This window comes from Columba livia, chromosome Z (assembly GCF_036013475.1).
Source record: "Columba livia isolate bColLiv1 breed racing homer chromosome Z, bColLiv1.pat.W.v2, whole genome shotgun sequence".
Taxonomy (NCBI): domain Eukaryota; kingdom Metazoa; phylum Chordata; class Aves; order Columbiformes; family Columbidae; genus Columba; species Columba livia.
In genome coordinates, this window is record NC_088642.1 from 33,854,736 (window position 1) to 33,882,463 (window position 27,728).

General features: G+C 39.0%; 1 protein-coding gene across 2 annotated transcripts in view; it reads right to left on the reverse strand.

Moving 5' to 3' along the window:
- TNFAIP8 (TNF alpha induced protein 8) overlaps nt 1-27,728 on the reverse strand; it is a 61,586-nt gene that overhangs the window by 9,069 nt on the left and 24,789 nt on the right. The window contains exon 1 of one of the 2 annotated variants that reach the window (XM_005506221.3): nt 11,724-12,034. The exons of the other annotated variant lie outside the window; for it this stretch is intronic. Coding sequence (XP_005506278.1) covers nt 11,724-11,754 — 31 coding nt within the window. The 5' untranslated portion in view covers nt 11,755-12,034. Of the gene's footprint in view, nt 1-11,723; nt 12,035-27,728 lie in introns of those variants that run through there. 2 annotated transcript variants of the gene reach the window in all.

Sequence of the window (27,728 nt, forward strand, 5' to 3'; positions counted from 1 at the left end):
TGTTATCCTTGCTGGAATGTAACAGGTGCCGTGCTATTAAATATGCAGCCTGTATATTTCAGCTGTTGGCCATTGCAGGGCTACACCAAGTTCGTCTGCATCTACCAGGTATCCATGCACACTCAACAGTAATACTGCATTAATCTTTTCACAGGAAATACAGAGTATCTTAGGCCATTCCTTCTGATCAAGTAAATGCAATGCAGATATTGGGTTTTTTTTTGTCCAGCCTTAGAAACACATAACAAACTGCAGAAAGGCAACAGTGCCAAGCTCCATAACCCATGGCACTTCCAATAACACTACCTGGCCATTACAACTGAATGTTTTACCAAAAGTTAAAGTTTACAAAGACATATCTAATTGCCTCAAAAAAAAAAAAAAAAGCTGCAGCACAGGACCTAGATAGAGTATAACAGAAGAGCTTCCAGCTTGAATGCAGAACAAAAAGCACTGAGACCAGCAGCCCTGGGGCACTTGGAATCCATCAGAGAGACTTAAATTTGAGATGGGGCTGGGGGAAGAAGTTAAGAGGAAGTTTAAGATATATGTGGCAAAAATACAATGAACTGAAAGATAGAGACAAGATGGCAATCTTGCATGAGAGGAAAAGGGAACTCAATTACAAAGACCAGGTGGCAACCTGGCTGTCAAAATGCGAAGGGCGTATATTTTGAATAGCATGTAAAGAAAGCCACAGCAGAGGCTTCAGAGAGTTCAGATGACAAAAAGGTTTGTAAGTGATCTTACAGTAGGCTTTGAAAATAGTTAATAACATTTTTTCCTGTATTTCTAGTTCTGGCTCTCTTCTCAATGTTGATCTGTACACTACCCTGTTCGTTTCCCTCAGATAGGACAGGAGTCCCTCGGTATCTTTCAGTGTGACGTTGAATAAAGGCCGAACTGCTAGCTTGCACTTTGTTCACATATATTTGTCTTGTATCTTCCACTGGTTGCCCTAAGAAAATAGATGATATCTGCCCCTTACACACATAATGTGATTTCAGTCTTCTTTCTAAAGAAAATTCTGAGGCCCCAAAGATGAACGCAACTGTAGGTCAGATACAGAAAAAAACCAGTAGTGATTCCCAGGGCACTCACTCCTCAGATGTCTGGTTAATATATTCTTTTTTTCAATATCAGCAGTGAAATGCAGATTATAAAACACAAGAAAATATACCATCTAAGTATTTTACTTATCAGATACTGGCTGCTCTCTAGGCCTGGGACACTAGTGACATCCTTCAACTATATTGCAGTTTTTAATTTTTCACTACCTCTTTTCATGTTTTATAGCATGAAGGATAAGTTTTCTGGCATTACATGCATAGCTGTACATAGAATATATGCTCTGTCTACTCTTCCTCACCAATCATTCGTGGTATCTGTGATCATGAAAGACTATGCTTGGTGGCCATAGTGGTATTTTCCATTGTCCCTGCTAACACGCAGTTGTCTTATTTTCCTCTTCCACAAGAAGCAAAATAAATCAACCCCAAGCTGTAAGTTTTTCTCCCAATATTTAGTAGCCACAGCCAGTTCCCTCTGTATCCATAGTACAACTACTAGGACTTGACTCCAAACTTCCAGCCATTAAATCAATGGTTGGGAGCATTTTATCTTCTTCATTCCCTTACCCCCATTACCAATTGAGAACACACTCCCCAAGACCCAAATGCACCATCTATCTTTTGGAGGCTTTTCTTTGACTCCTGTTTGTTTCCACTTGGTTAGCTTTATTCCTGGCATCTCTGATTCAAAACCAATGCTCAAAACAGCTGAAAAAGTATGCAAAGTATTTCTATATATAACACTTACTGGAAAAACAAAACAAACCCCCCACCTTAAAAATGTTTAACTTAACAGCATGTAAACTCTCCAGCATAAATGAAGTCTGTCAAAACAGGTCCACATCCCCATGTAACTTGAGAGTTTGATTTTACTTTCATTAATATCATTAAATCTGAGAACATAAAGCATAAGTAAAAAATTAGATCTTTAATACTGTCAGTAACTTGTTCCTCTGTAAAATTAAATCTTCCATTTAAATATCATGTGTGTGACACTGTCATCTTCTTTTATGTCAGGAAGCAGTATTATTCGGATACAGAACTTTGACACCTTGCAAAGCACTAGATGTTGCAAATAGATTTACTCACTAAAACCAGACAGCTTCCAGAGGTCCCTTTCAGCCTCAACTGTTCTGTGATTCTGTAAAACCTGCATCTGTTTTGCGTTACAGTCCACTCCTCAGGGCAAGGCGTAGGAGACTGGGGTTTTTTTACAGATGTTGACTACTGCAGAATTTAAATGTGCAGCTTCTTTACTTTGCACCGGTATCAGATGGCACAGCAGTGAACTATTAAGGGATAGCCACTACTAGGAAAGGCTGTTGTAGCTTGAGATTTTCAGGATTATTACCCCAAAGGAAGAAGGAGAGAATGCAAATTTGAACCCAGAGAAGGAGAGGCCTCAAGTGGTAAAAATGAACACCATCAATCTGCATTTAAAATTATTTAGATTACATTTTTGTACTGAAATAAAAATGTCCATAGTTTCTGTCCTCCTCACTATGACAGTGCTACCATCTCCATCATATTGCATGGCATTACGTGACAAACCACAATAATCTGATCAACATCTAAATCCACCACAATTTACATCTCTTTCAGTTGATTATAACACCAATTACTTGTTGAAAAGAAAGGTTAGTTTAAACATACATCCAGGACAGTGATGTCTTGCATCACAGACTTCTAAAGCTCTGATCTCCAGCATTGTGTACAAGGCTGTGAGCTTCATGAAGACATCACAAATGTAAACACCAGAGCCCCTTCCTGAAATATCTGATATTTCTGTTCACAGCTGCTCAAATACACAATTCCTTGTTTCAAGTTCTTTTCAGTTTCTGAAGTCTAAGTCACTATTTCTTAGTAAATATTTTTAATACATATGTTTTTAAGTGAACAGAAACGTTCATTCATTTTCTCTTTTGCAAGTAGGAAAAAATAGCTCTTGGAATCAGTGGCTGAAGTATTCACCAGTGTCATTTGCTTGCTTCTCCTAATATTAAACGAAAATTTTCTTCTTTCTTAAAGTAAAACTATCTTTGTAGAAGAGTTTGGTAAAGTGGACATAGTAAAAGCTAAAACAGATCTCATAAAAGATTTAAGTTTTAAAACAATGACATTTCTGCACTTTTCAAAGTCAAATTTCCTACACACTTCAATGAAGTTAATTAGGTGGAAGCTTGTCTGTGCATGCACTGATTCAGTGGTTTATTAATTCCTATATGAAGTGAAATGTAAACATTTTATGATTAAGACCTGAGGGCATCGCATTCTTAGAGGTCCACTGAAATCACAGGTCAACTACCAATGCCTCAGAGAAACCAGCAAGTACTGACCTTTTGAGATACATAAAATACATCTCAGAACATGTCCCTGGATTTCAAATTATAAACCTTTTAAGGAGAAACACTCTCAAACAAATGAACTGCTTACTCCCACTTTACTGCAATTTATTCTCATTACTGTTAACTGCCAGCAGGAGTAGGACTCTCTGCAGACACCCCAACATTTGCCTATTGTATGTCAAATTCAAATGTAATTTTCCCCTATTGCTATGCAAAACAGACTCTTTGATCTTTCATTACTAATCTATATAGTTACAAATATCTATACCGAATTCAGCAAAATGTAGGGGAAAATAAATACATTTATACAGCGTGTATTCAATCCTCTACATTGCTTCTGCTGAAACACATCTGTGGTGAAAACTTTGGATCCCAAGCACCCAGCATCCACCTTGCCATGCAAAGGCACAGGCTCTGTACTTCTCATTGCTAGCCAGTCAAGTACGAGAAGTCAGCCATGAAATAGAATTGTGACAGGGAATCCACTAATGAAACTGAATCAAACCACACCCCAGCCCAGGTGGGGAATCTCCAGAAGAAAAACAAAACTTATGAGAAAACGTCCCCAAAGGATCAATGTAGAACGAAGCTCTCAACAGACAGGTTTCCCAGATTCTCTTCTCCTCAGTCAAAACAAGACCGTGCCCAAGTGACAACAGGTTTAAGGCTTGTGCTTTTGCTGACTCTGTGGTTACAATTACGGAGTTGCTCGCAGTTGCATTTGCATCACTGATCCCACACTATATCCTGTTCAGTAATTGTGATGAAGATGTGTCCACAAAACTGTACACATACCACTAAAAACCACAAGTAAATCAGCAAATCTACTGATGCAAACAGAGAAAACATGAAAATCTGTAACTTCTCACAGTACTAAAAAGATATTCATGTCAATATGTATAAGACTAACTTTCAGGTTGGTGCTATTTATTAATACAGAAAGAGTCAGTTTAAGCACTCATATTTATTACATTTACAGCAACTGTTACTACTAACAGTACCACTGCTGGGTACTGCTGGATCTATGAAGTGTCTACCCAATAAGCAAACATGAAAAATTAATCCTAAAACATGAAAAAAAGTCATTTTCGGCTTTAAAGCCATTACGAAATACATGAAACTTTTTTTAGCCTACTACTTCTTCTATTGAATGTGATGTATGGAAAAAGAAAAACAGAAGTTGTTTCATGAAGTAGCATAAAAATTAGTAGCTCTTTCAAGCCTCCTTATGAAATGCTCTCCTCTTATGGCATTTTGTAACCTAATTGTAACAAAAAATCAGTCCAGAAAGTTGAAAAAAACACCGGCAATATAGTTTACATTGCTTTATTTATTATGCAAATGTGTTTATAGAGACTTTCAATGCATAAGGTGGGAAAGGCGGGAGGGGAAGCAATATGCTTCTCAAAAAGCGGTATTTAAGAATCCTTGTGAAACTGTTCAATTTAATAGAAGATTTGACCAAATAATGAATTGTTACTGGTGAAAGAAAGGATGTGTGCTTTTGAATAAAAATTACAAATTACAATTAATATTTGATATCCCTGGCACATGTATCACAAAATACCCATCACTGTTAGGAGCCATTAATTTAGCCTGTTGCTATATTTGGAAACAATACTGACAAAGAATACAGCCTTTCTGAATGTAGGTGCAAGGCCCTCCCCTTACCCAGATACTTCTTTTGATTCTCCAAAGACTGACTGACTTTTGTTCCCTGATCTCTAACCTCGGGCTCATTTATGACCGTGCACAGTTTGCAAATTCCTCAAATAAAGTAACCTGAGGGCCTAAGAAGTACTACAATATAGCAAATGCTGTCATCAACAGATAAATGGAAGGAAGACTGGGAAACTTAAGTCTCCAGTACAACAATTAATTCTGTGAAACCGAAAACACTGGTAGAATTGGGGGGGGAAAAAAAAAAATAAAAAACCCCCACACTACTATTTTCCAATATGTGGAGTACTGTGTCCAGTTTTGGGCTTCCCAGTATTTCCAACAAAGGAGCTGACAGACTGAAGCAAGACCAGCGGCCACCCACTGAGATGTCTGGGGGAGCAGTAGTGTGCGATACAGGGGACAGGCTGAGAGCGCTGGGTTTGCTGAAGACTAAGGGTGGATGTCACCCATACATCTAACTTGTTACTGAAGAGTTGCAGAGGAGACAGAACTACGCTCTTTTTGAGGATATACAGCAAAAGATCAAGGGGCTACAGACACCAGCAGCAGCAAGGGGAATTCTCATTGGGAATGACCACCTTAATAGCAAGTCAAATGTCAGACTATGATGCTAGAGAAGTTGTGGCACCACTACTCTTGAAGACACTATAAACTTGACTGGAAAAGGCCTAAACAACCTCATCTAACTTCAAATTTGGATCCAGCTTCAAAGCTAACTCTGCCTCAATTGCAAGCTTGTGCCCAATGACCTCCAGAAGTTACCCGAAGCCTCACTTAATCTGTGATTCTCTCTGTTGACCATATGGCTGAAGGGACTGTATCTTATTTGACACTAAACACGAGTCTTGCAGTTTGCTACAGATTAAAAGATTTGATTGCATAACTATAATTATATTAATGGAATTTTATCAAAGCAACATAATATTCAGTCCAACAATTGCAGATACATGATTAACCTGTTAAGAGTCTCAGTGATTCTCTAAAGTAACCTACCAGCTACAGCTACTGCTTGTCCCATGGCCTCTGCTCAAATTACCACCTAGCTTCCTCATCTGCTCCAACTGCACAAGGGACTGCTAAATACATGCGGTATGAGGTGTTCTGCAGTAGACAACTCCATATGGACTTCCAAACACGGTATACAAAAAACCTCACCAGTTCAACCCATTCAATTCTGAGCAGTAGAAGAAGCAATTAGAGTAGCCACCTAATCCATTTACAGGGGGGTTATCTTAAAGTTTATGCTGATTTCGCCTGGAAAATAAAACCACCCATTCTTTTGATTTTTAACAGGAGAGAGGCAGACTCCTTCCAGAGTCTTATTGTTTAAGAACCTTAAATCAGTGCTCTTACTGAGAGATTAAAGTGCCCACATCCAGATGGAGGTGCAGCAGCTGTACTACAAACCATGGCAGTCATATTCCTGTCCTCAAAGCTATTTATCTATTTGCTGTATCATACTTCATTGAACATAAAATCCTCCAAACTATCTTAAAAAAAATATCTAGCAGTTCTGACTAGCATGTGTACCATGGTCTTATGTCCTCTGAATTTCCCATTGCTACTTCTTCATTAAGGTGTTAGCTTCTTGTTTTTCCTTCCACCTCTACTATTTTGACCTCTGGCAATGCTTTCCACACGCATATGTGATACAGTATTAGAGCATCCTGTCAGTAATAATTCTAATTTCTCATGAACTTACTTATTTTTTCCTTCTTTCCTGTACTGAAGTGATACATTTTGCCTTTAGCTTGTCCTATTAATCCTGAATTCTAATAATCTGCAGAATGGATAACACAAAATGCCAAATTGTTAAGCATCGCTCTGATTTATAGAGCTGCATATATGATGCATATGACCCCAGTAATCTTTTAATTTTCTTTATCAGCAGTAGGCAAGTTATCTGGGAAATTAAAAAAAATCCTCAGTTTGACTAATCCACACATTCCACTGATCTGACACAACCACTGGGGCCAGATCATTCTTCCCGCTTCAGAACTGAACTTTTCAGACTACTCTCAACAAAAAGCCCCTGTTTCACCGGCCTTAATGTTTTATGGAGATGGTTGTTTTGACAAGGGAGTGCGGGCAAAGAGCCAGTGAAACAAAGGAAGCCCACATTTTGCAGACTTCAAGGTGAGAGAAGAAGGGGGGTCTGAATGTGGGGTACATACTCATTGTCTGTGCAGCTTCACTGTGGCTCCATATGGAAAAGTGAGCTCCACGAAAGAGAAGGGGACAATCTCTAACTTTGGCAGCTCTCAGGGCTGTCACACAAAACGATTCAGATTTGCATACAAAAGCGGACACTGAGATATCCTATTTCTTTTTAATCATATGGTTTTCATGCAGTTCATTCTAATTATGCCTGACAATAGTTTCTAACTTCAAAAGTTAACATGCAACGGGACTATCATCACCCAGTACATGTTGCATTTGTATTTGGATAACGGTTTACTTGCACAGTTTGGATCTTCCTGTTTACTGCCATAAAAGCATAAAAGGTTCTAACAAACGTTAGTTTTGGATACAGTCAGATGGAAAATCATACATTACAGATTCCCATTGATGTTCTGGATGGAATAAATGGCTGGTAGGAGCATAAAAGCAGACAATTAATTACCTAAATGAGCAGGGCTCTACCATGGAAATTTTTCACACAACAAGAGGTGACTGCAAAACGTGAAAGCAAGTCTATGACTACTTACAGGAGGGAGTACTGACTTCTCAAAACAGTGAGTGTTTTGTGATTTTATAACCCCTGTGTCTCTGTTCTGAGCTCTAAAAGGAACAAAACAGGTGAGCTCATTCCTCAGTAATTGCATTTGGATTAAAAAATGTTAATTGTGTCTAAAAAAGCTCTGAGAAGTTGTAGGAATGCAGAGATCTCTCCCACGCAATGCAGTACTTAAAACTACGATAAAAGTACAATGCGGGCTCTCACTGCTTCCAAGTTTGTAATACAATATCCATAGTTTCATAGGCTATGTGTTACATTAGTTCTGATACCTGTTATTATTTTACTTTTTCTTTGAGACCTTAGTGTTATCTCCTGATGTTTCCTAAATGCACAACATAGAACCTGTAGAATGAAGCTGAAGTTTTCTGAAGATTTACATAAATTACTATTTCCATCTTTTGAAGAAATACTACGTAAGGAATCCATTAACATCACAATAATTTTAACTGGTATTGGCATGTGTTTTAAAAGGTATGTTTGAAATATGTATTTTTTATATGACAGCAACAAGACCATTTCCTTCAGATCACGGAAAGGAGTTAAGTCAAACGAGCCTGAAACCATTTGTAACCTTTCTTGGTACAACATGCCACCATGCAACACCACATTGGAATTATGCTATGCAGTTAAATGCTATAGTATTTTCTTGAATTTACCATGCTCTTTGTTTCATCCAGTGCAAAAGTAACTACAAGAAAATGTGCCAGGGTTATTTATATCATGACAGTTGTCGGAATCTCTAAGTGCAATAAAGATTGATGCCATACACACGCTAACACACACACACACATACTTACCACAGCATTGTGGCATACAGATGAATACAAAGCTTGTTCTAGTGTTACCAAGCAGCATGATGGGAGAAAATAAACTGTTTCATGTTAACATTCTAACACAGAGCAAGAGATCAAAGGCAGAAGCTGAAAATCCCAGATGCACTGCTGCATATCCCACATCCAGCAATTAGTACAAAATACAGTGAAGTAATGATTGTCTTCTAGCAATGTCTTTTTACTCACAGTTCCTGCTAAAAAATGTGATTTGATTGAAGTCACAGACTTCACCTTTATTCAATTAATTATGAAAAAGAAATGCTTCAGGAATTCACCTTTCAAAATCAACCTGGATTTTGGGTTCCACTGTAACAATGGGTATAGTTCATTTTTACCATAGTTAAACATTGATTTTTTTAATGCAGATTTTAAAAACAATATACATTAACCCATTAAAGCCTCTCTTATAGACACCCCAGTGTTCTCCAAGTACCGCAATTACTTGCATAAAGTAACTGGAAGTTAAGTATTGCTCACTTCAGCATCAGGTAACTATCCGAACAGATATGATGTTTGATGCTGTTACTGCCCTCAACCCTCATTTTCTTCCAGGCTCATCTTCCAACAGGTGATCCGAGAGTCATGCTTAGAAGCTACAGCTGAATTTCGGAGGTCCTCACATATCCCTTCACTAGCTCCTGGCCAGTGATGCTCCCCTGGGCACCTGAGCATCTCTGCTTTGAGGAAAACAGAAAATTCTGCCTTTGCTTACAAACAACAATAAAAGAACCTTTTTCCTGTAGTTTTCTCCTTCTCTCACTTTATACTTTCATTGCTAGCTTTGGCCTTGAAATGTACAGAATTTGGTACAACAACTGTTTTATAATTGTCCAAATGTGCCCTCTGCCCCTTCGATAATTAGTCACAGACCTATTAGTTCCCTGTCTGGGCGTCATAATTTTTGGGTAAGTCAGAGAGTGACATTCAGTTTTGTGCCTAAAGGAAAAATCAACCACTTAAAAGGTTATATATCCCCAGCGTCAAAAGCCTGAGCCCCAAATTCAGTTTAAATTTGTGAAGCATCAATTTTCCTTATGCAAAAAGCACAGTTTCTTGATGAAACAGAGCCAGTAAGCTGAAAGACTATGAATGCCTGTTTTATGCCACATACATTGAACCACTACAAATACACAGGTATTTGCTTGTATTTTTCAGTATTTTGATCAGCGATCTTTCATACCATGTTCAATCAGACTAGGCAAAGTAGTATAAATGCTGCAGCTCTCTGTATTCACCTGTTAATCCCAGTCTTTATCCACATATACACTAAACTCCCTTTTCTCATGTATCTTCTAAATTATTCTTTTACGGATGAGAGTATATGACCAGGAATACATTTACAGACTGACTGAAAAACCTTCTCAGTGATATCTGTAAGTAGTAACAATGGCTACTGTTATTTATTTTCCAGTCTAACCTATCAAAATCATAGGATGGCAAAACTCAAATATTTTCGCAGCTAAAAATAACTAAGCCAAAAGCTACTCTTCCTTTTCTGTCTCAGCCACCTGCTCCAAATGCTTTCTTCAGCATGAAGATCCTGGCATCTCAAACTGTTTCAATAGAAATGCACAGAAAGGCAAAAATATTTCCAGAGGATTTTAAAAATCTGAGTCATCTAAGGAGGCAAGAGGTTTCTTTACACAAGGAAATTTACATTTCAAGTATAGCCAACTTGGTAAAACTGTCTAGAGCTTCCTGTATACAAACCAGAGGATCTTTCATGCTCTGGCATGCATGCTGATCAGTCCTGCTATAAAACTCAGGGAGCCTGCTCACATTGACATATTCTTATTCACATATTCTGTTTTTCAAACAGTTTCTGTACAGAATTTTTTTTCAGTTCTGTTTTTCAATAAATCTATCCTACAGAGTCTTTTCGGGAAAACAAACAAACAAACAAACAAACCAAAAGCTGTCTTTTCTTCATCTGTTCATTCAAGGAGAAGATGAAAAAGAAAACATAGAGTATCCTTGTAAATCTTCTCAAAACAATCCATCATGCTTCATTACTAACCAGGTTCTATCAGCATTATTGGCATGAAGTTTGATTCAGTCCAAGCTGACTTTTCTGCAAATCAGCAAAACACTTTTTATGCAAGTAAGCAGGCAGTGGTCCCTAGTAATGTTATTCTTCAAGTGAGTAAGTTGTACAGAGTATGAGTGAAAAAAAACATTAAAATCTTCTGAAAATTTCTTGTTTTCACCAAATATAAAATGCTTAGGCTGCCTTACTGCTTGCTTACCTGTTATGCTTGTTTTTTTCTTTTCAATTATTTTTTTCTGAGGCAGACTAGATCTCTGTAAGTTTGAATCTCCCTAAGGGCTATTTGTAAGCATGAAACATCAATTCTAAGAAATCCAGTGTATAACCCCACGACTGCCCTGTTCCCTCTTCTGTATAAATGCTCTTTTGTGTATAGGCACTTTCAGGAAATTGCCCTCCTCCTCCCCCACTTGCTCCCTACTGTCCTACTCTGGCTCGCACCCCCCCCCAATCAACACTAGGGAATGATTGTATTTTTGTTGGAGCACTTCCAGCTCCTCCACACGTTCCACTCCTGAAGCAGTAAATGAAACCCTGTAGCTTTGGCACACTCCTCTCAGCTTTAACACACACACACACACACACACACACGCCTGCACAATCGTTCAGAGAGGGAAGTGAGCGGCATCAGGCTTACTCCCAAAATAATGACCTTTCACTTCTCCCCATGCAACTTCCTCTTCTGCTGAAAAATACAGTGCTTCCAAACTAAACCAAAATTCTTCCTCTTTCAATATTCTTCCACCAGTGTTTTGAAACACTGTTTTTTCTTTCACTTATCAACATTCCAGGTGTGAGACAGACCAACATCCCCAGGTGCCAACACTTCAGTAATTTCATATCCCGAGAAATCAGCAAGGCTTTGGACGGCTTTGCCAAGGCAGTTTTCCCTCCCCTTTGAAGAGTCAAACACAAAAGCAAGCAGAAACTCTCCTCCAGGCTCACAAACGCGGTGCTGGAGACGCAAGCACGGACGTTTCCTGTGAAAACAGTTAAAAACCATACCTTCCTTGGGTTCATCAGCCTCCGAACTCATGGTGTCGGCACAAGGCACGGGGGACCCGATTACAGCTGACGCGCTTGCAGACAAGCGGCCACAAGTCAACTTCTCAGAAACCAAAAAAAAAAAAAGAGGGGGCTGGGATTTTAAGGGGAAAAGTCTATGAATTCAGCAAATCACAACTAAGCTACTTGAAAAGGATCCCGCCCCTTTCTAAGCTGCACACCAGAGACTGTCTGGAAAACCAGCACCTTCAGAGAAACTCTAATTTCACTTGCCAGCAGTCGCCGTTTATGAATTTTATTCTCCCCCGTCTGTCGGAAGGGTGGAGTTTCACTTGTTGCAGCTTGCCAACGTGGTATGAGAAAGCGAGCAGGGAGACCAAAAAAGCCCTGCGTGCAGAGCAGCGTCTGATTGTGGTAAATGACAATCAGATTGGGGCTCTCTCAACTTGCAGGAAAATCTTATTTAAATCAACTATTTTTTTAAGCCTAAATTGTAGATTTCAACACTGGTTACTATCTGGAATTAGTTCTGTAGCCTCCATAATTACACTGACTAATACAGGATGACTAAATACATGCTTAAATCATGAGAAGCAGCAGCTTTCTTTCAAGTAGCTTAAGCTAAATAATTATTTTTTTTTTTTTTCTTTCTCTTATGCTCAGTGCACGGTGCCATATACCCTGAAAGGAGCAATTCACTTTTCTGTCTTGGAAAAACTATTTGATTTCTTTTTGTTACAGACCCCCTTGTGTCCTAGGGAAAATAAACAAACAAAACAACAACAAAAACCCCAACAAACCAACATGATTTTTAACTATTACATGACGTTGTTTTACAGCACCATAAGAGAACAGGGATCTTTTTCAGCCACCCTCCAACTTCCATGTATCATACACACCATCACAGAAAAATCAGGGGGAATTATTTGCAAGCCTTTCTTCTGACTGGCACAGCCTCCAGTAAAATCACTGTCAAAAGGAATAATCTTTTCCAACTTATTCATTTAATATATTTTTAGCACAGCGGACAAAACCTCAGTGGAAACGTGAGTGTCAGAGAAAAGCAGAGGCGTGATCTCTCAGGAGAAGTCCTGATGGCACTGCCAGCTTGGACATACAACCAAATTCCTACCTGCCTCCCCCTCACGGGGTTAAATGCACGTGCCTCAAGGGCTGTCAGGGTCTTCATGGAACTAACACTATTAACAGCTATTAACAGTTATGAAGTCTATTACTGGAGTCAAGTAGAAATAAGTGTATTTCAAGATGAAGTCAGAAAGAGCCAAAGATGTCAGCTGCACAAAATTGGGTCACATAGGGGAAAAAAAATTAAGCATTTCAGATTTTAACATTCAGCCGTATTCATTAAAGCTTATGGGAACACCGTAAGCAGGTAGGCTGGTCTCATCAGTAAAAGGTACAAAGTCAGGAAGGGCGGTATGAATTCTTCAGCCATGGCAAAGTTGCACTGGGGACTGGGATAGATAATACTTCAGAATCTGAGCAACTTTTGTCCTATTTTGAGTGACTGTCCTTTGCCGTGTACTTCTCTCATACCTCTGACAGACAGATCTCATTTTAGCTAAAGGCTCTTGGTGACACTGGCAAATTTTTATCTTGCAATATGCACAACATCATGAGTCCCTTAAGGACATTCTTTGAGAAGCTGTCTGTCTTCTACAGGCCTCATCATCTCCTGTGGTGTGGCAAAGCACAGCAGCTACGTTTTTCAAAGCACAGAGGATAGAAGTGAGTATTACCCTAAGCAGTATCACAGAAGAAAAAGTAATTACAACACCAGACTAGCTAAAGAAGCCACATTTTCACTTTAAAAACAAAATGAACACTAAAACCCAACAAAACAAACAAACAAACAAATAACCCCCCCAAAACAAACAAACAAACAAACAAACCCACAACAACCAAAAAAAATACACACAAAAAAAGAACCCAACCAACCAACCAAAAATAAAAACCAAACTGGTTTGGGGGTAATTTGGGGTAATTACTGTTTAGTAGATTGAGACCTCTCAAAACCCACACACAAAATAGAGGAGGAACAGGAAGAAACATAGTGTTAGTCAGGATGAACTGCAATGGCCTTTGGGGTCCTTCAATCAAAGCGCATGTTGGTAGAGACAGAAAATAGCCAGAATATAAAACAGTATTAAGAGCCCTGCATGGACAGATTTACACAGTAGATGGATGCCTTTTGTTATTTTAAGACGACAGACACAGTGAGATAATGAGCCCTGTGGTTAAACATCAGCAAGTTCTGCAAATTAAGATTTCTCAAATCTCTCAGAAACTTGAGGCATCTCTGGACAGATACCAAAAACCTAATGATTTTGATATAATTGTTCCCTACAGGTTCAAGATCACATCTCCTCACTCAGCCCTGTTCCTCCTGCTTACAGTGTCTCAATGTACATTTGAGACATAATTTTTTAATGTTTCATTTTGGTTGTTATGCTTCTTAAAAACATATGCATTGGCTGTAGAGACCCTAACCAGGCCAAAGCATGTTTAGGTAGGTAATTTTCTGATCCTAGGTTAAGCAGCGACTTGTAATGGCTTTCAGTCATGAGGACATAATGACATTCTTCAGAGTCTGCACCCTATGAACTGCAATACTTTTATTTAGAAGGCCAGTAAAAGTAGCAGAATAAAGCACGTAAAAATTAAACAGAGTCCATGGACAACACATGAGCCCAGGTAAGGGATGATATTACCTCACCTGTGGGAAAGAGCCAGTTATTGAAGCATGCAGACTGACTTTTCATCCCCTGACAAGTAAACAGCCTGGAAGCTTAAGAAGACCCTCTTTCTTTGTAAACTGTGCATGCGATATGTAGCAGGAAGGACGAAACAAAGAATGACAAAAACTCTGAAAGTAAAATCAGTAGATACAGTTTAATTTCACAGGGTAGATTCTCTTAGGGAAAAGTAACTTCCTAAAACGAAGGGCTTAAAACCCACCACACATTTGGACAGATGCTGTCACAGAGGGAAGGCCAGAATTCCCAGATGAAAAATAAAGTCTTTTGTGTGGCACACACACAAAAACGGGTTTACATACTAAGTTTTAGTGGCTAAAAGTCTAAAAGCCATGGAGCTGGATAAGACATGGGGGTACAGTGAAGTAGCACCCTTTATACCCTTCTCTGCTGAGACAAAAATCTTCTGGTTTTACTGAACAAAAAACTTGGGTTTGTTTTGTTTGCTCATCATTTGTAAATGGTCCTCATTTCTGCTAACACTAAGGCAGGGTTGCCACAAAAAGAACAGGCTGTAGCCAGGCCTTGGCTTGCTACAGCAACACACGGGGCATTGTGAAAGGACAGGTAGCTGTGTCAGCACGTCCCCAGCCCAGCGCAAAACCTGGCCCATGTTTTGTGTCTCGGTGCACGCTAGGACAGCTCTGTTTACAGAAGCATTTTCTTACTAGATACAGAGGTGGCAAACCCTATTACATCTTTTATAAATATTTAAAATAAATAATAAAAATCATAGCAGCCCAAAAAAGGTGCTAAAATTACTGCCAAGAAGATTCTGAAGGTCAGTGGTAAAATGTCAAAAAAGGCTGTAATGTTTTGGTTCACAAAAAGGAGGAACCAGCATGACTACATTAAAAGTATGCTTCAAAGAGAAGGCAGCTGCCACAGACACAAGAATAAATCTCCTACGGAAAACAAGAACAACAAGAAAACAAAAAACCAAAACAACGAAAAAAAACCCAAAACCCAAACCAACCAACAAACAAGCAAAAACTACAACGACAGAAACCTGCGTAGCCCTAGAACAGTTCCAGAGAAGGAAGTGGTAATGTAACACTTCAGACATTACATATTCATGGGTTTTTTTTTAAAAAACACCTCCCCGTGTTTGGTTAACATAACTAAAGTCGTCTGGTAATAACTTCTGCTCTTCCAGAATGTCACATTGAATGGACTGCAAATCTTTAAACGATTAAAATAAGGTCCAACCTCAGCTTCAACTCCTCGCTGACTTTCACAGTACTGCTACAAACAGAGCTCTTCAATAAGCTGTTTTCATGGAATAAACTCAAACATACCATACTTAAATGTATAACCTAGGGATTATGTAAACTTTGTCATTCAGCAACAGTGCAGTAATATAAGGAAAGCTCATGCCATCTCTCTTCTGTAGCTCTAACAAGTTGTACCTATTTCTGATAAAAGGGGTTTTGGTTCACAAATTTTAAACTGATAATCTTCAATAGCTGAGAATTACAGGTATATAATGCAAGATTTCACACAGGACAAAGAGACTTTGCATATTGTCCTGAAGCACTGACAAGTGTTATTTCTTCATATGTACCATTTGCAAAATGTAATGAGAAATGATGTGATACAGCCGTCACTATAAATGGATTTCACCAATTCTCAAATACTTGAGTTTTTCTCAAGCTAATGTCCTGAAAGGGAACAAGACGTAAGATTGTTATATTTCAATCTAAGATCTCCTGAGCAGAAACAAGTACAACGTGTATTGTTTGCACGCACTTGCAGAATCTCCAAACATGCTGCCATATCAGAAGGGCAACAAGATGCTTTAAGAGTCCCTCAGAAAAAAGGTACAGGATAACAGTTCATGGAAAACACAGGACAAACTGTTAAATTCAAAAGCCTGGAAGCCACACTGCAATAGCATGAAGAAATTAACTGTACCTACCTCTTCTGCACGGGGTGCCTTGTTAGCTTGTAGGTTTTACCAGAAAGATCTTTTCTATGGAAGTTCCTGATTGAGTAAGCAGTCAAAGACAACATAGAAGCATGCCCTTGACTTGCTCCATTGTTCCTATTCTGCATCTCAGCCAGTACCACTACAACCTTTTTTTCAGGCAAGCAAATCATAACTGCTCTGAGTTTCAAGATGCACATGTTTATGAAACAAGAGATGTTGTTTTCTAGCCCTTCCCTATTAATTTAGACTAGTGGATGAGCTCTTTGGCATACCTACAGAGCACTGAGATCTTGCAGCACAAAGCAAGGAGCTCCTGCCTCCTCCAGCACTGTCCATCTCCTGGGATGCAGAAATCCACCTGCCAGGCATCCTCCCAGGTGCCAAACCTGCTGTTTGTGCTGCTGCCACATGCAGACATCACATGTGCATGATGGAGCACACAGAGAGGAGAGCTGTGCAGGGAGGGGCACAGAGTCACAGAAAAAGAAGAAATATTACAGGTTTTCTGGTGTTAAACAGTTACACACAGACATTCAAATTAGCAAATGAAGAGACTATTTTAATGTTATTTCCTAACTCAGAAGTAGAGCAACACCATCTGTAGTTGTGTTACTTCCATTATTGCAAAAGAGAGTGCAACAGGCGCTGTGTAGTGTGAGTGCAGCAAAACCAAATCCCAACTCTGAGGCAATTTTGTTAATTTGGGGTTTAATATTATTTTACAGTAAAAGAGGACTATTGATTAGCTGTGTGATTTTAATGGCAGTATTTATACAGTTCTGTAACTAAAAGGATTAGGTACAACAGTTTACCTGTTGTTGCTGTAGCCAGACTTTACTCAGGATTTCTGTTTGTTTTATTATCTTTATTACTGTATCACACACATGTATCAAGATAATCTAGACTGTGCTTAGCTTTTGACTGATGCCAGAAATACTGTTTTCAGACTTCAGTGTTTTCATTTACGAGCACAACCCTAACATCTCAGTTATCTACGGTGCAGAATTTTCAATTTATCTTTACATGCGTAAACCACGTACCAGGTACTGTTTTCATCTTAGGAAAATTCAGTCCATTGAAAGCTAGAGAGATAAAACAAGCCAAAACATGAGCAGGTTTATCTATAAGCCAGATCTGAAAAACATGGGTACTCCTGGTTTTGTCCTGATCATCGCTGCTTGCTGTTCCTTATTGTTAATTCATTTTGTCCCCTTTGTACAACAGACTTCAGACCAATTCAGATGGTTCTTGTGGTACTTGTTGAAGCACTCACAATGCTTCCACCTATTGGGCAGACCCACAAATGATACTCTGGAGTATGTTTCTACCATGCGACTAAGGAATTATAAAAGGTCCATCCCCGGAGGATCAAGTGATCCTTCAACAGCTTCTACACCATGCTTGGCATCCAGCACTTCATCCCATTCTCCCTCCTCCCCTGTGCTGTCCCTATCACCTGTTTCTATACACTCCTGTTCAGCATCCATTCTCCACCCTGCTAGTGATTTATTGTGACCTGTTCATTCTTTCATCTCTAAATGGCAAGAGCAATTTAGGGCAAACCTAGTATCATACAAACCCACACCACACTGCTGGTGCGGCCTTCAGACTCAGTAAGTAACACATAAGGCTTCACCACAGGGCAAGCTGTAATGTCTGAATACCTTCTTTCTGATCACAAACTGGCAGAATAAGCAGCAGAATAAGACAAACAGGTTCACAATGAGCCCACCAGGTTAGGGATAGGAAGAAGCAGCATGTATGGGACAGATCCTGGTTTCCATACAGATGCAGTAAAACGTGCCTTACTGAGGCTCCTCACCTCAGCTCTTCTCCCCGAGACAGAAAATAGAGAGAGGGTAGGAAGATACTTGCACAAAAGGCTTCATAAAGTTGAACCTGCTTAATACTGAAAATAATTTTGCTATGAAATTTTTAAGTCCCTTCAGTCTCATCTGTACGGTTCACAATGTTCATCCCTGCAACACCCACAATCACGTCTACGTATTTTCAGAGCTGACAGCTCGAGAAGACAACAAAACAGTAACCACCTTGCCAACCGTTAAGACTGCTGTGAAGTTTGCATCTTTCAAACCCATGTCTGTTACGAACATGCTGAGATTATTGGTTTCCAAATAGCAGCAAGAGTTGTTTCTAAGTTGTTGTTGCCTCCACTCAAATGCTGTGTGGTTAAGAGATGAGGAAACATCTTAATGTAGCCTCAAAACACAGTTTTCATTATAAGCTTTATCTGAATCTGCCACTAGTTGTCGGACGTTTCAGCCACAGCACAGGCTCAGCACAGGACTGGGATGCAGCCTTAGACTGATCCTGACCTTTGGCCTCAAGATGAACATATTTGTCACAAAACAGCACACTGCTTGGGCTGCTCGCAGCTCAGACTGGGTTTTACTGGCTCACCTTTTTTCTTTCAAAATGACTCTGCAAATTCACACACAGAGCAATACAATGAATTCTGATTTAATTCTGTTCCCTTGAGCATAGATGTCATATTGTACAAGACCACTAATAATAACTTCAACTTACAATAGCTTATTTATCCAGCAGTTACCAGTTACTGAGGACAAGTTTCAGTGCAGGAGCAAGTAAAAAACAATTTCTCAAGAGCAAACATGCCCAAATAACATTCCATGACTTAGCTGCTGTCCACAAATAGGCGATAATCAATGGTGGTTGCTGAACGTTCAGGAGTTCATAAAGGATATGACAGCAGTTAAAGACAGTCAAGGTCAGCTGTCTTTTGAGGGCTTTGCACCAAGGACTGCAACAGGTACTGATACAGGCTTATAGCACTGTTCATCCAGATACCAAAAATTTCACTAATTATTTTAGTTTTTCCTTTAAAAGGAGCACACACAGACTTCCACTGCCAACATAGCTATGCCAAGCAAAAGGCCACATTGAAGCGAAGGAGACTGTGACAAAGAGACTTGCATGAAGAGAGGTAGGAAGGTGTAATCCTCCAGTCTGGTAAAGAGTACGGCAGATCTGAGCTAGTGTTGTCACATAGAAAAATAAGTTCCCCAGCGATAGTTTATGATAGAACTCTTATGAAATGGTTGTGTTATTATATGACATTGCAGCCTTTACAAAAACAAAAGAAAGGTCTGAGAAGAAATCTGAAGGGCAGAATGCCAGAAACACGAAGGTGAAAAGAACATGCCTCAGAAACAGAAATTACACAAAAGCATCACAGATTCGCCAGATAAGTGTGAAGTCAACGTGCCACACAGAGACTGACAGTGTTACCACAGGCCATAAGAAGAGATACTTACACCAGATCCACTCACACCAACATGTAGGAAACAAGGTATTACCAGATGCTTATGCACCAAAATACAGTACTGAAACAATTTTAATTTAAAAGGGTATTTTAATTCAAACCATAAAATTTAATATCACATAGCTAAAAATCAAAAAGAACTTGAAAACAAAGTGCCTGAACCAGTGTTAAATACAGTATGTTTTAAACAGTGCTACTGGAGTGTATGGCTAATAAGGTACATTTTTCTTCTTTTTTAAGAAAGGGTACGGCAGTCATGCTGACAGAACAGAAAACAGAATATTACCTTAAAAAAGGAAGGTTTTTGTTCGTATAAAAGCAGTGTCCATATGGGAAAACACATGTGTCTTGGTTTGCGAGGGCTGTGTTCCAGTCCCAAGCAAACAATCCAAGTATTTTGCTAATGCGTAACAATCAAACTATGCTCGTTTTCTTTTAGATGCCAAAGCCATTCATCATGCAAACAGTCAAAACACCACTTGCATATCAAATGCAATCTTAGCTAGATAAAATTTCAAATCAAACGAAACTAAAAAATACCAAACTATGAGAATAATCTCCTTTTAGCTCAAGTTTAATTAAGAGATTAAAAGACAGATTTAAATGGATATTAAACCTAAGCAGACTTTGCTCTTTAAAAATTCAGTTTAGCTATAGTTTACATTCACAAGCCAGATGTACCTAATTATGTGGTGTTCATTCAAAGAACCATATTGATTTCTCCATGTTCCAAATTGGTTTAAAATCAGTTTATTATTTGCCTAAGGCTCAGAATGAAGCCACATTAAGAATCTGGAAAAGTACTTGCAAGAACAGGATGTGTTTTGGGAAAATATTAACTAAGACTGTACTGAACAAGTGCTGAGAAATCAGTTCTGAATATCCAAACAAACGTAAGAGCTCATCGTTTACGGCAGCCTTAGAGGGAAGGTTTTCAGCACTTGTTTCCCCCACCTATGGTGACATTTTCATAACTGAAGCACACGTGGGAGATCAGCACTTTAGGCTGCTCCAGATGAGACTGGCTGTCTTAACAGAGGAGCAACATCTTCCTCCTTTTCTTTTCCACCTAGCCTGACAGCATCAGCATGTGGTGTTCACTTCAGGAAGATCCCAGTTAGAGCTAACTTTTAATATTTAATATTTTATTTTTGGCTAGGAGAATTTAAACCTAAACCAGCTTTCTCATATTTATTTTTAAAATATAATTATCTTGTAAATTAATTGAAGCTAAAGGTATTTCTCTCACAAACCAAGGGCTTGGATTATTTTAATCTAGTTATGACAACAGAAAATACATACAAAATACATACCTTGCTTATTTTTCCCTAAATTAAGCAGGCTTAATTGTGAGCAATGTAGGCAAATTCCAAGTGTGAACTTCTTAGCATTTTAGCATTACATAAAAAACTCGGTGTTGGATTTTTATGGATTGCTCTGAGTTCCAATAAAAATAAACAAACAACCAACCCTCAGAATTTTAACTGGAGTCCAAAAGAGTTTGCTTAGTAGAACTATATCTAACCTTTCAAGCATTCTGTCTACGTTACAGGATATTCATACTTCAGCTTTTAGAATGCTTTAGCAACAATAATACCAGGTTTGCACTCTGGGGCTAGGACAAACTGAATACCACTTCACAGGGTTATTGCACTACTTTCATGAACTATTTCAAGTATTTAGTTTCGAGAAAAAAGAAACATGGATAACAAGATCTGAACAAGACTTCCTAGTCTTTTTGCTCAAAATCTTGTTTGTTGAAAGCTGCATTGTGGCACGTACTTAGGCTGATTTACTGTTTAGGTGGCTGGTCTGTCAGGGTTGTGCTACTGCAGATCTTCCTAAAGGCTGAGGACTTTACAGTGTGTTTTCAAAATCTGGGTCTCAGCATGGACAGCAGTTAGGATGTTCGCCCACTTTAGAAAATAAACACAGCAAGAAAGAGAACAAAGACTACCACCAACTCTGTCGTTGGTGGTGTGCGCACGGGATGGGGCGCTTTTATCAGAAATCCCACGTTAACAAACTTTCGAGTGTTGCATAGAGGTGAAGCATCGAACAAGACCCACGCACTCCCCCATGTGCATCCCACGTCCACCTCACTCGTGACATCTCCCAGCGGCTGAGGCAGGTCACACAGCATTTCTTGCTGGCTTTGGCCACTGCCACAAGGTGGCGACAGCGCCCTGAGGAAAAAAACAGCAAAACCGAAGCCCACAAACGACAAACAAAACCGTGTTCAGGATTGGTATTTTTGCTCCAGCCCGGGGAAGAGAAGGACGAGCAACAGAGGGCAGGTAAAAAAGACTTCATGTACAGCCTCGCATTAACATTTCATATTGCCACTCTCACAGAAGGGTTGAAATTGCATTTCATCTGTACATGCTGGAATGGAAGATCTGGAGAACTAAGCACTTCAGATGCAGTGGCCGTCACCTGAAATCGGTTGTCAACACACCAAACTGCAGCAGAAAATGTTGATCGTTTTTTCCAACCCAAACCCCAGGTATGTTTGAAAAATACTCAAATTTATCTAGAGGAGGCTTATGTTAAGACAGCAATAACAGATGATATAACAACTTGGTAACAACTTGGCTCTGTGAATTTAAAAACATACTAAAATTTCAAGTATCACTTCAAGGTGTGGATACAACTGTGCTACTCATGATACTCATCCCTTGCACCCAGTTTCTGCCTGCAACAACTCGGTTCAACCCTGCTCTGCCTGTCTGTTTTTCCCTTCCCTATCCTGCCATTGCCTTTCCAGAAATGGGATAATGCAACCTTATTTTTTTCCTCCCAGAGGGAAGGTCTTGAGACACCAGCAACTCAGCTTTCCAGATCGAAAGTCAGCGGTAGCCTTTGCTCTCACCAGACATGCAGGATGGTTTCATGTGTGGAGACAGTGGATAAATCAGGGGGATAATGGATAATTCAGGGGGACAGTGGATGAAAAAGGGGTCTGACCGGAGTAGGTTTCCCCTGTTTCAGAAATTCAAATAGGAGAAGGGGGACTTTTCATGATGTAGTCACCTCTGTGAAGAAGAGGTCACACCAAAACAGGTCCCAGGTCCCCAGCAACGTACAGACGGTGTGAAAGAGCTGCAGGCAAGCCTGTGCTGGAACGGAGAAGTGAGCCCCAGCCCTCATCTAATCATTGGGAATACTGACAGCCTCTCACCTGATGTGTGGCAGCGATACAAGGTCCAATTCCAAAAAGTCACAAATATTGCTACTATCTGAATTAAAATACCCATCATAGCTGAGGTATGCCATGGATAAAGATTGCACATACGACCTTCACTAAGCCTGCAAAATATCCTGAAGTGTTACATTTTTCTGTGTCACTTCCAGGAAAAGACAAAGACTCAGTAATTCTATGAAAATTCAAAAATTCAAAAGAACTCAAATAGTGGAGGCAGGATCGTTTACATAACATTATATACAAGTAGTCATTTCTGTGTACACTATAAAACTGCAATTATCTGGAGACCACTCACCTGTAATATTTTTTTCCAAGTATTTGTCACTTTTATTTTTTCTGCATGTCAATTAAAACTCTAGCAGACTTGTTTTCAAAAATACATTTAATTTATAGTAACAGAGATGCAGTAAGACAAATTAGGATATTCTAATTTAATCAGGGTTGAGTAGAGACACCTGCCTATCATGTTTTCAGAAGTCTAAGAAAATGAAACAAATAGTAAGTCTATGTTTTCTACTTCCTGGTTGACTTAAAGCATTTCATCCTAAATGTATGTACAAACACATTCACATTCCCCATGAAAAAAAGATGAAACAGGACTTGCCACCACTTGAATTATTCCCATTACTCTAAACAATGCTATCTAAGCAGGTAAGATTTTTCCCAACATCTTGATCCATATTTTAAACCAATGTAGATTTATCAAGTTTTTCACCTCTGTAAGTGAAATTAAAAAAATAAATCTCCGTTCTTTATTGGATACCAGACATGCTTGTCTTAACTCTGAAACTAAAAGAACAGTACTAAACAACACATTAATTGAAAGCAGTAAAACAACATCTATTCAGCAGAATGCTTATATGTTCATTTGGCTATACAGCTGTTCTATTCAAACTGGATTTTTAACAGCCTTACTTGATCTCAGCGCAGTTGACTGCGGGTGGAAAACAGTAGAAAGTCTAGTTGATGAACAGAAAGGCAGAGGTGAAATGTAACATTCTGAGGCCAGGCTGCAAATATATTTGACTCAAGGCTAATACAATGCTGTCCCAAAACAGATTATTCCAACACCTAATAACACAATGCATTTTTAGCATCAGGAAAAAGCCAGCACAAGCTTACCTGACAGTAAATAGTGAAGGTGTTTAGGCAACATGATAATAAGCCACCATGTTTCTACATTTCCTGAGAGTTTGGTTTCACAATCCTCTGTGGTTTTTACCCCACAGTTTATACTGTAAATGCAGACTGACCTTCAAGCTAGTGACAATTCAAGATAGCTGTTCAACATTTGCTGGACAAATAATCTAGTTTATTTTCAAAATTCTTCAGGAATTTAAACACAACAGTCTCCACGTGTAGGTACCCGAAGTCTTTTTATCAAATAAAATTAATCAGGGTTAAAGAACAGAAAATTTCACTGCAAAAATCACAGGCAAGACAAAAAACACATGGGTAGCCATCTCATCAATAGTTACAGGGTTTTGACCCTGCTGACTGCAAGGAAGTGACAGAAACTCCAATTTGTTATACTAGGTTTCTGACCTTTATTCCACTACTAATCAGAAACAGGTGAAATACAAACATTTAATAGTGAATGAACCTACTGCACTAAAATATGAAATATCTATCACCAATAAGAAATCTGTCTTAATATAATGACCTGGATAAAAACATTGTCAACAAGTTTTTAAATAACTGCTATTCAAAACTGCTATTTTTTGATGATTGGTTGCTGACAAACACTGCTGCTTTGTCTTACAGTTGTGAACAGTTGCATTTTCTTATTTATGTAGTTTTTAAGAAGCATGCAAGTAGACTCAGCGTGAAAAAGTTGCATTTTTAAATCATAAGGTATAGCAAATGCCTGTGTTCCCTGCATGAATCTGGGCAACACAAGTTTCTATGGAGCCTTCACTTATTAGGCACACGTACCCACAGAAACAGAGCACCTCTGGGGTACCTATTGTTTATCTGTTTTTCCACATAATTTGAAATTTGGTATCTACAAACACTTACTTTTCAAAAAGTGTTACACATCGATGCTACCTCCTTTCTTTAAATACAGCTTAAAAATTATTTGCAGAACTATTGATGTACCTATGCCAATATGTGTAACAAAAAACAAACCACTCTTATTCAATAGTGTTGGTGCAACAAAGATCTGAAAGAAAGTAACGTATTTGATGACCACAGAGATTTATGCTCATTTTATCTGATTGCTGGCTTGGAGCTACTTATGGCTTTTCACCAAATGGTTTCTAAAATAAATCAGAACTGAAGTGGGTTTGAGATGCTCAGTCTTGACTGAGACTTGAAATAAGAATTTATCATCTTAAAGCTGTTCCTAACCTCAGTATATAAAGAAGAAAAACAAACTCCACAACTGATATTCTGACTGAATTCATGTATTAGCAACTCCCATGCATTGAAGGGCCTTGTTTCAGAGGTGAAAGCTCTCGGATACTTTTTTGGTGACCAAACAGGCGCTGCCTTTCCTTTTGAATTAGAGTGTCTTTCTCTAGAAAGGTGACCTCACGCATTTCAGCTTCTCCTACTGATGCTGAGGCAAGCCCTTACCTAACCCACTGGTGGCTGTGAATCCCACATAAACTGGCAAGCTCTCTTCATGGATCCTGACACCTGACTGTGTGCTAAAATCCCACAGTAAATAAGACAGCAGCTCTTTCCTCCTCAAACCTCTTATGGCAAAACCTTCAAGTATATAGCAACAAATTTCTGATTTGACATAGTACTGGTTTCACAGGGTAAAAACACTGAAACTACGAATACCTACTCTAAAATTGGCTGTACAGGGAAGTTAATGATTCACAGGTGTTTTATACTGAAACTCAAACTAGGCATAAATGTTATTTTGACTAAATAAGACGAATGAAACTGTATCTTCTGTACCCCGGGAGAACTGCCAACCCCCAACAAATAAATAGTATCAGTTTCCGCACTGAACCAGAGACTAGATATTGATCAAAGTGTCTGATATGCCTCCATCAAACACAAGGTTAGCAGCATTATGAAAGATAAAGTCTAGGTAGTGACAAAAAACATCAACAGCATCTTTGAAGGCACTTCCAAGGCTCTTGTTTAACTGTGTTTGTGATGCATTATATTCATTCAAAATTAAATATCTATTTCTATTTTCACATGCATGTTAGTGATTACAAAGTTTTGGGGACCACCTTCATTACAAAAATTAAAGAATTTACTGTTAGGTCAAATGCTGTTTTGACTGTTAACACTCCGTGAACTTATTCAGCATCCTACCCCAAATGTGTGCTGTCATTCTGGTCTGTAAAAATCTTCATGTATTATAAAATGAGACAGTAATATTAAACAACTGGCTACCTGGTATACAGTCCAGAAACACTCCTAAAACATGCACACTTCACCCACACACCATGCTGCTTTCCAAATCCAGCTGCTGTATTCCTAAACGTGTGTGTTACCAGTCACCAACACCTTTAGAGATGCTGTCCAGCCACATCATGACTAAGCATGACTGGAGCTGCTGGGACAGGAGGTGTGTTCACATCGCCTCCTTCCAGGAGGACACATTCTCAGTTGCTTTATAATCTTCGAATCTCAAAATCAGTTGACAACACTTGAGGCAATAAGACAGAGGACAATGAATGTGAATACACAATATATCTGGAATAACCTCTAGCGATTAATAAACAACCTTCACTTCTCCTTCAGGTGAATGCTCCTTCATGTTCACCTTCTGCTTCCTGCAGAAGAAAGAGCTTAAAATGTACAATCTGTGTCCAAATGCAGAAGAGAGGAAGAAGAAAAACGCACCACTTATGGCAGGCATTCTAAGATGTGGTGGTGAGATACAGTTGGAGGCAAAGCAGAAAGACAGTCTCTGTCAGTAACAGCACTGCTTCCTTTTCTGAATGTATGGATAGGCATGAGTGGTCGTAATGTTAAATAACAGAGTTCGCAGAGTTTGCAGTCCTAAAGAAGGTTAAATTCTGTTTAAACTTCTTTAAGAGACACTTAAGAAAGATTAACTCCTCAATGACAGAGCTCTGTTTGCTGTTGTAACACCAGCATCTCTTGCAGAGAAAATTCAAAGCAAGATGATCTTCTGGAAGAGTAATAAAGTCAGATTACTTCTTAGAGAAAAGGAAATTATTTTAAGTGTTTAAATCTAGTGAATATGGACTGTTAATGCTGACAGAAATAATTTCAATTTACTGTACTAATCTGTAGAGTAGCCTGGAAATGCAAGTTCTATCACAAGCACCAGGACTTACATGGATTTTTGCCAAAAAAAACAAAACAAAACAAAATAAAGCTGTCAGTCAATTTTCATAGTGAACGGCAATGAGGAGAATCAGTTCAAGATGTATAAAGAAGAAGCCCTCAAATTAAGCAGTAAAACCGTGTGAAATTTGTGTTATCCAAGAATTTCATATAAGTAGAACATGGTGAATATTTATTGCTTCTGACACCTGGCAGCAGCCTACCCCAGTCTCCACAGCAATCAGCTACCAGGAGAAAGACGTCATCAGATCCAACAGACTTGTCACCATATATTTCACCAACTTTGGGAAAGGCCGTGAGATCTTTCATGGTAGCAGCAGGTACTGGAGGAATATGCCAGCCTTGACTGAGACAGCAGGGAGGACACTCTGCTGAAAGTGCACTCTGTCCCAACATCCAGGTCATTAATGAAGATGCTAAACAGTATTGGCCCTGGTATCAACCTTTATGGTAGGCCACTAGTGTCTTGCCTTCAACTGGACGTTGTGCCACTGACCACAAA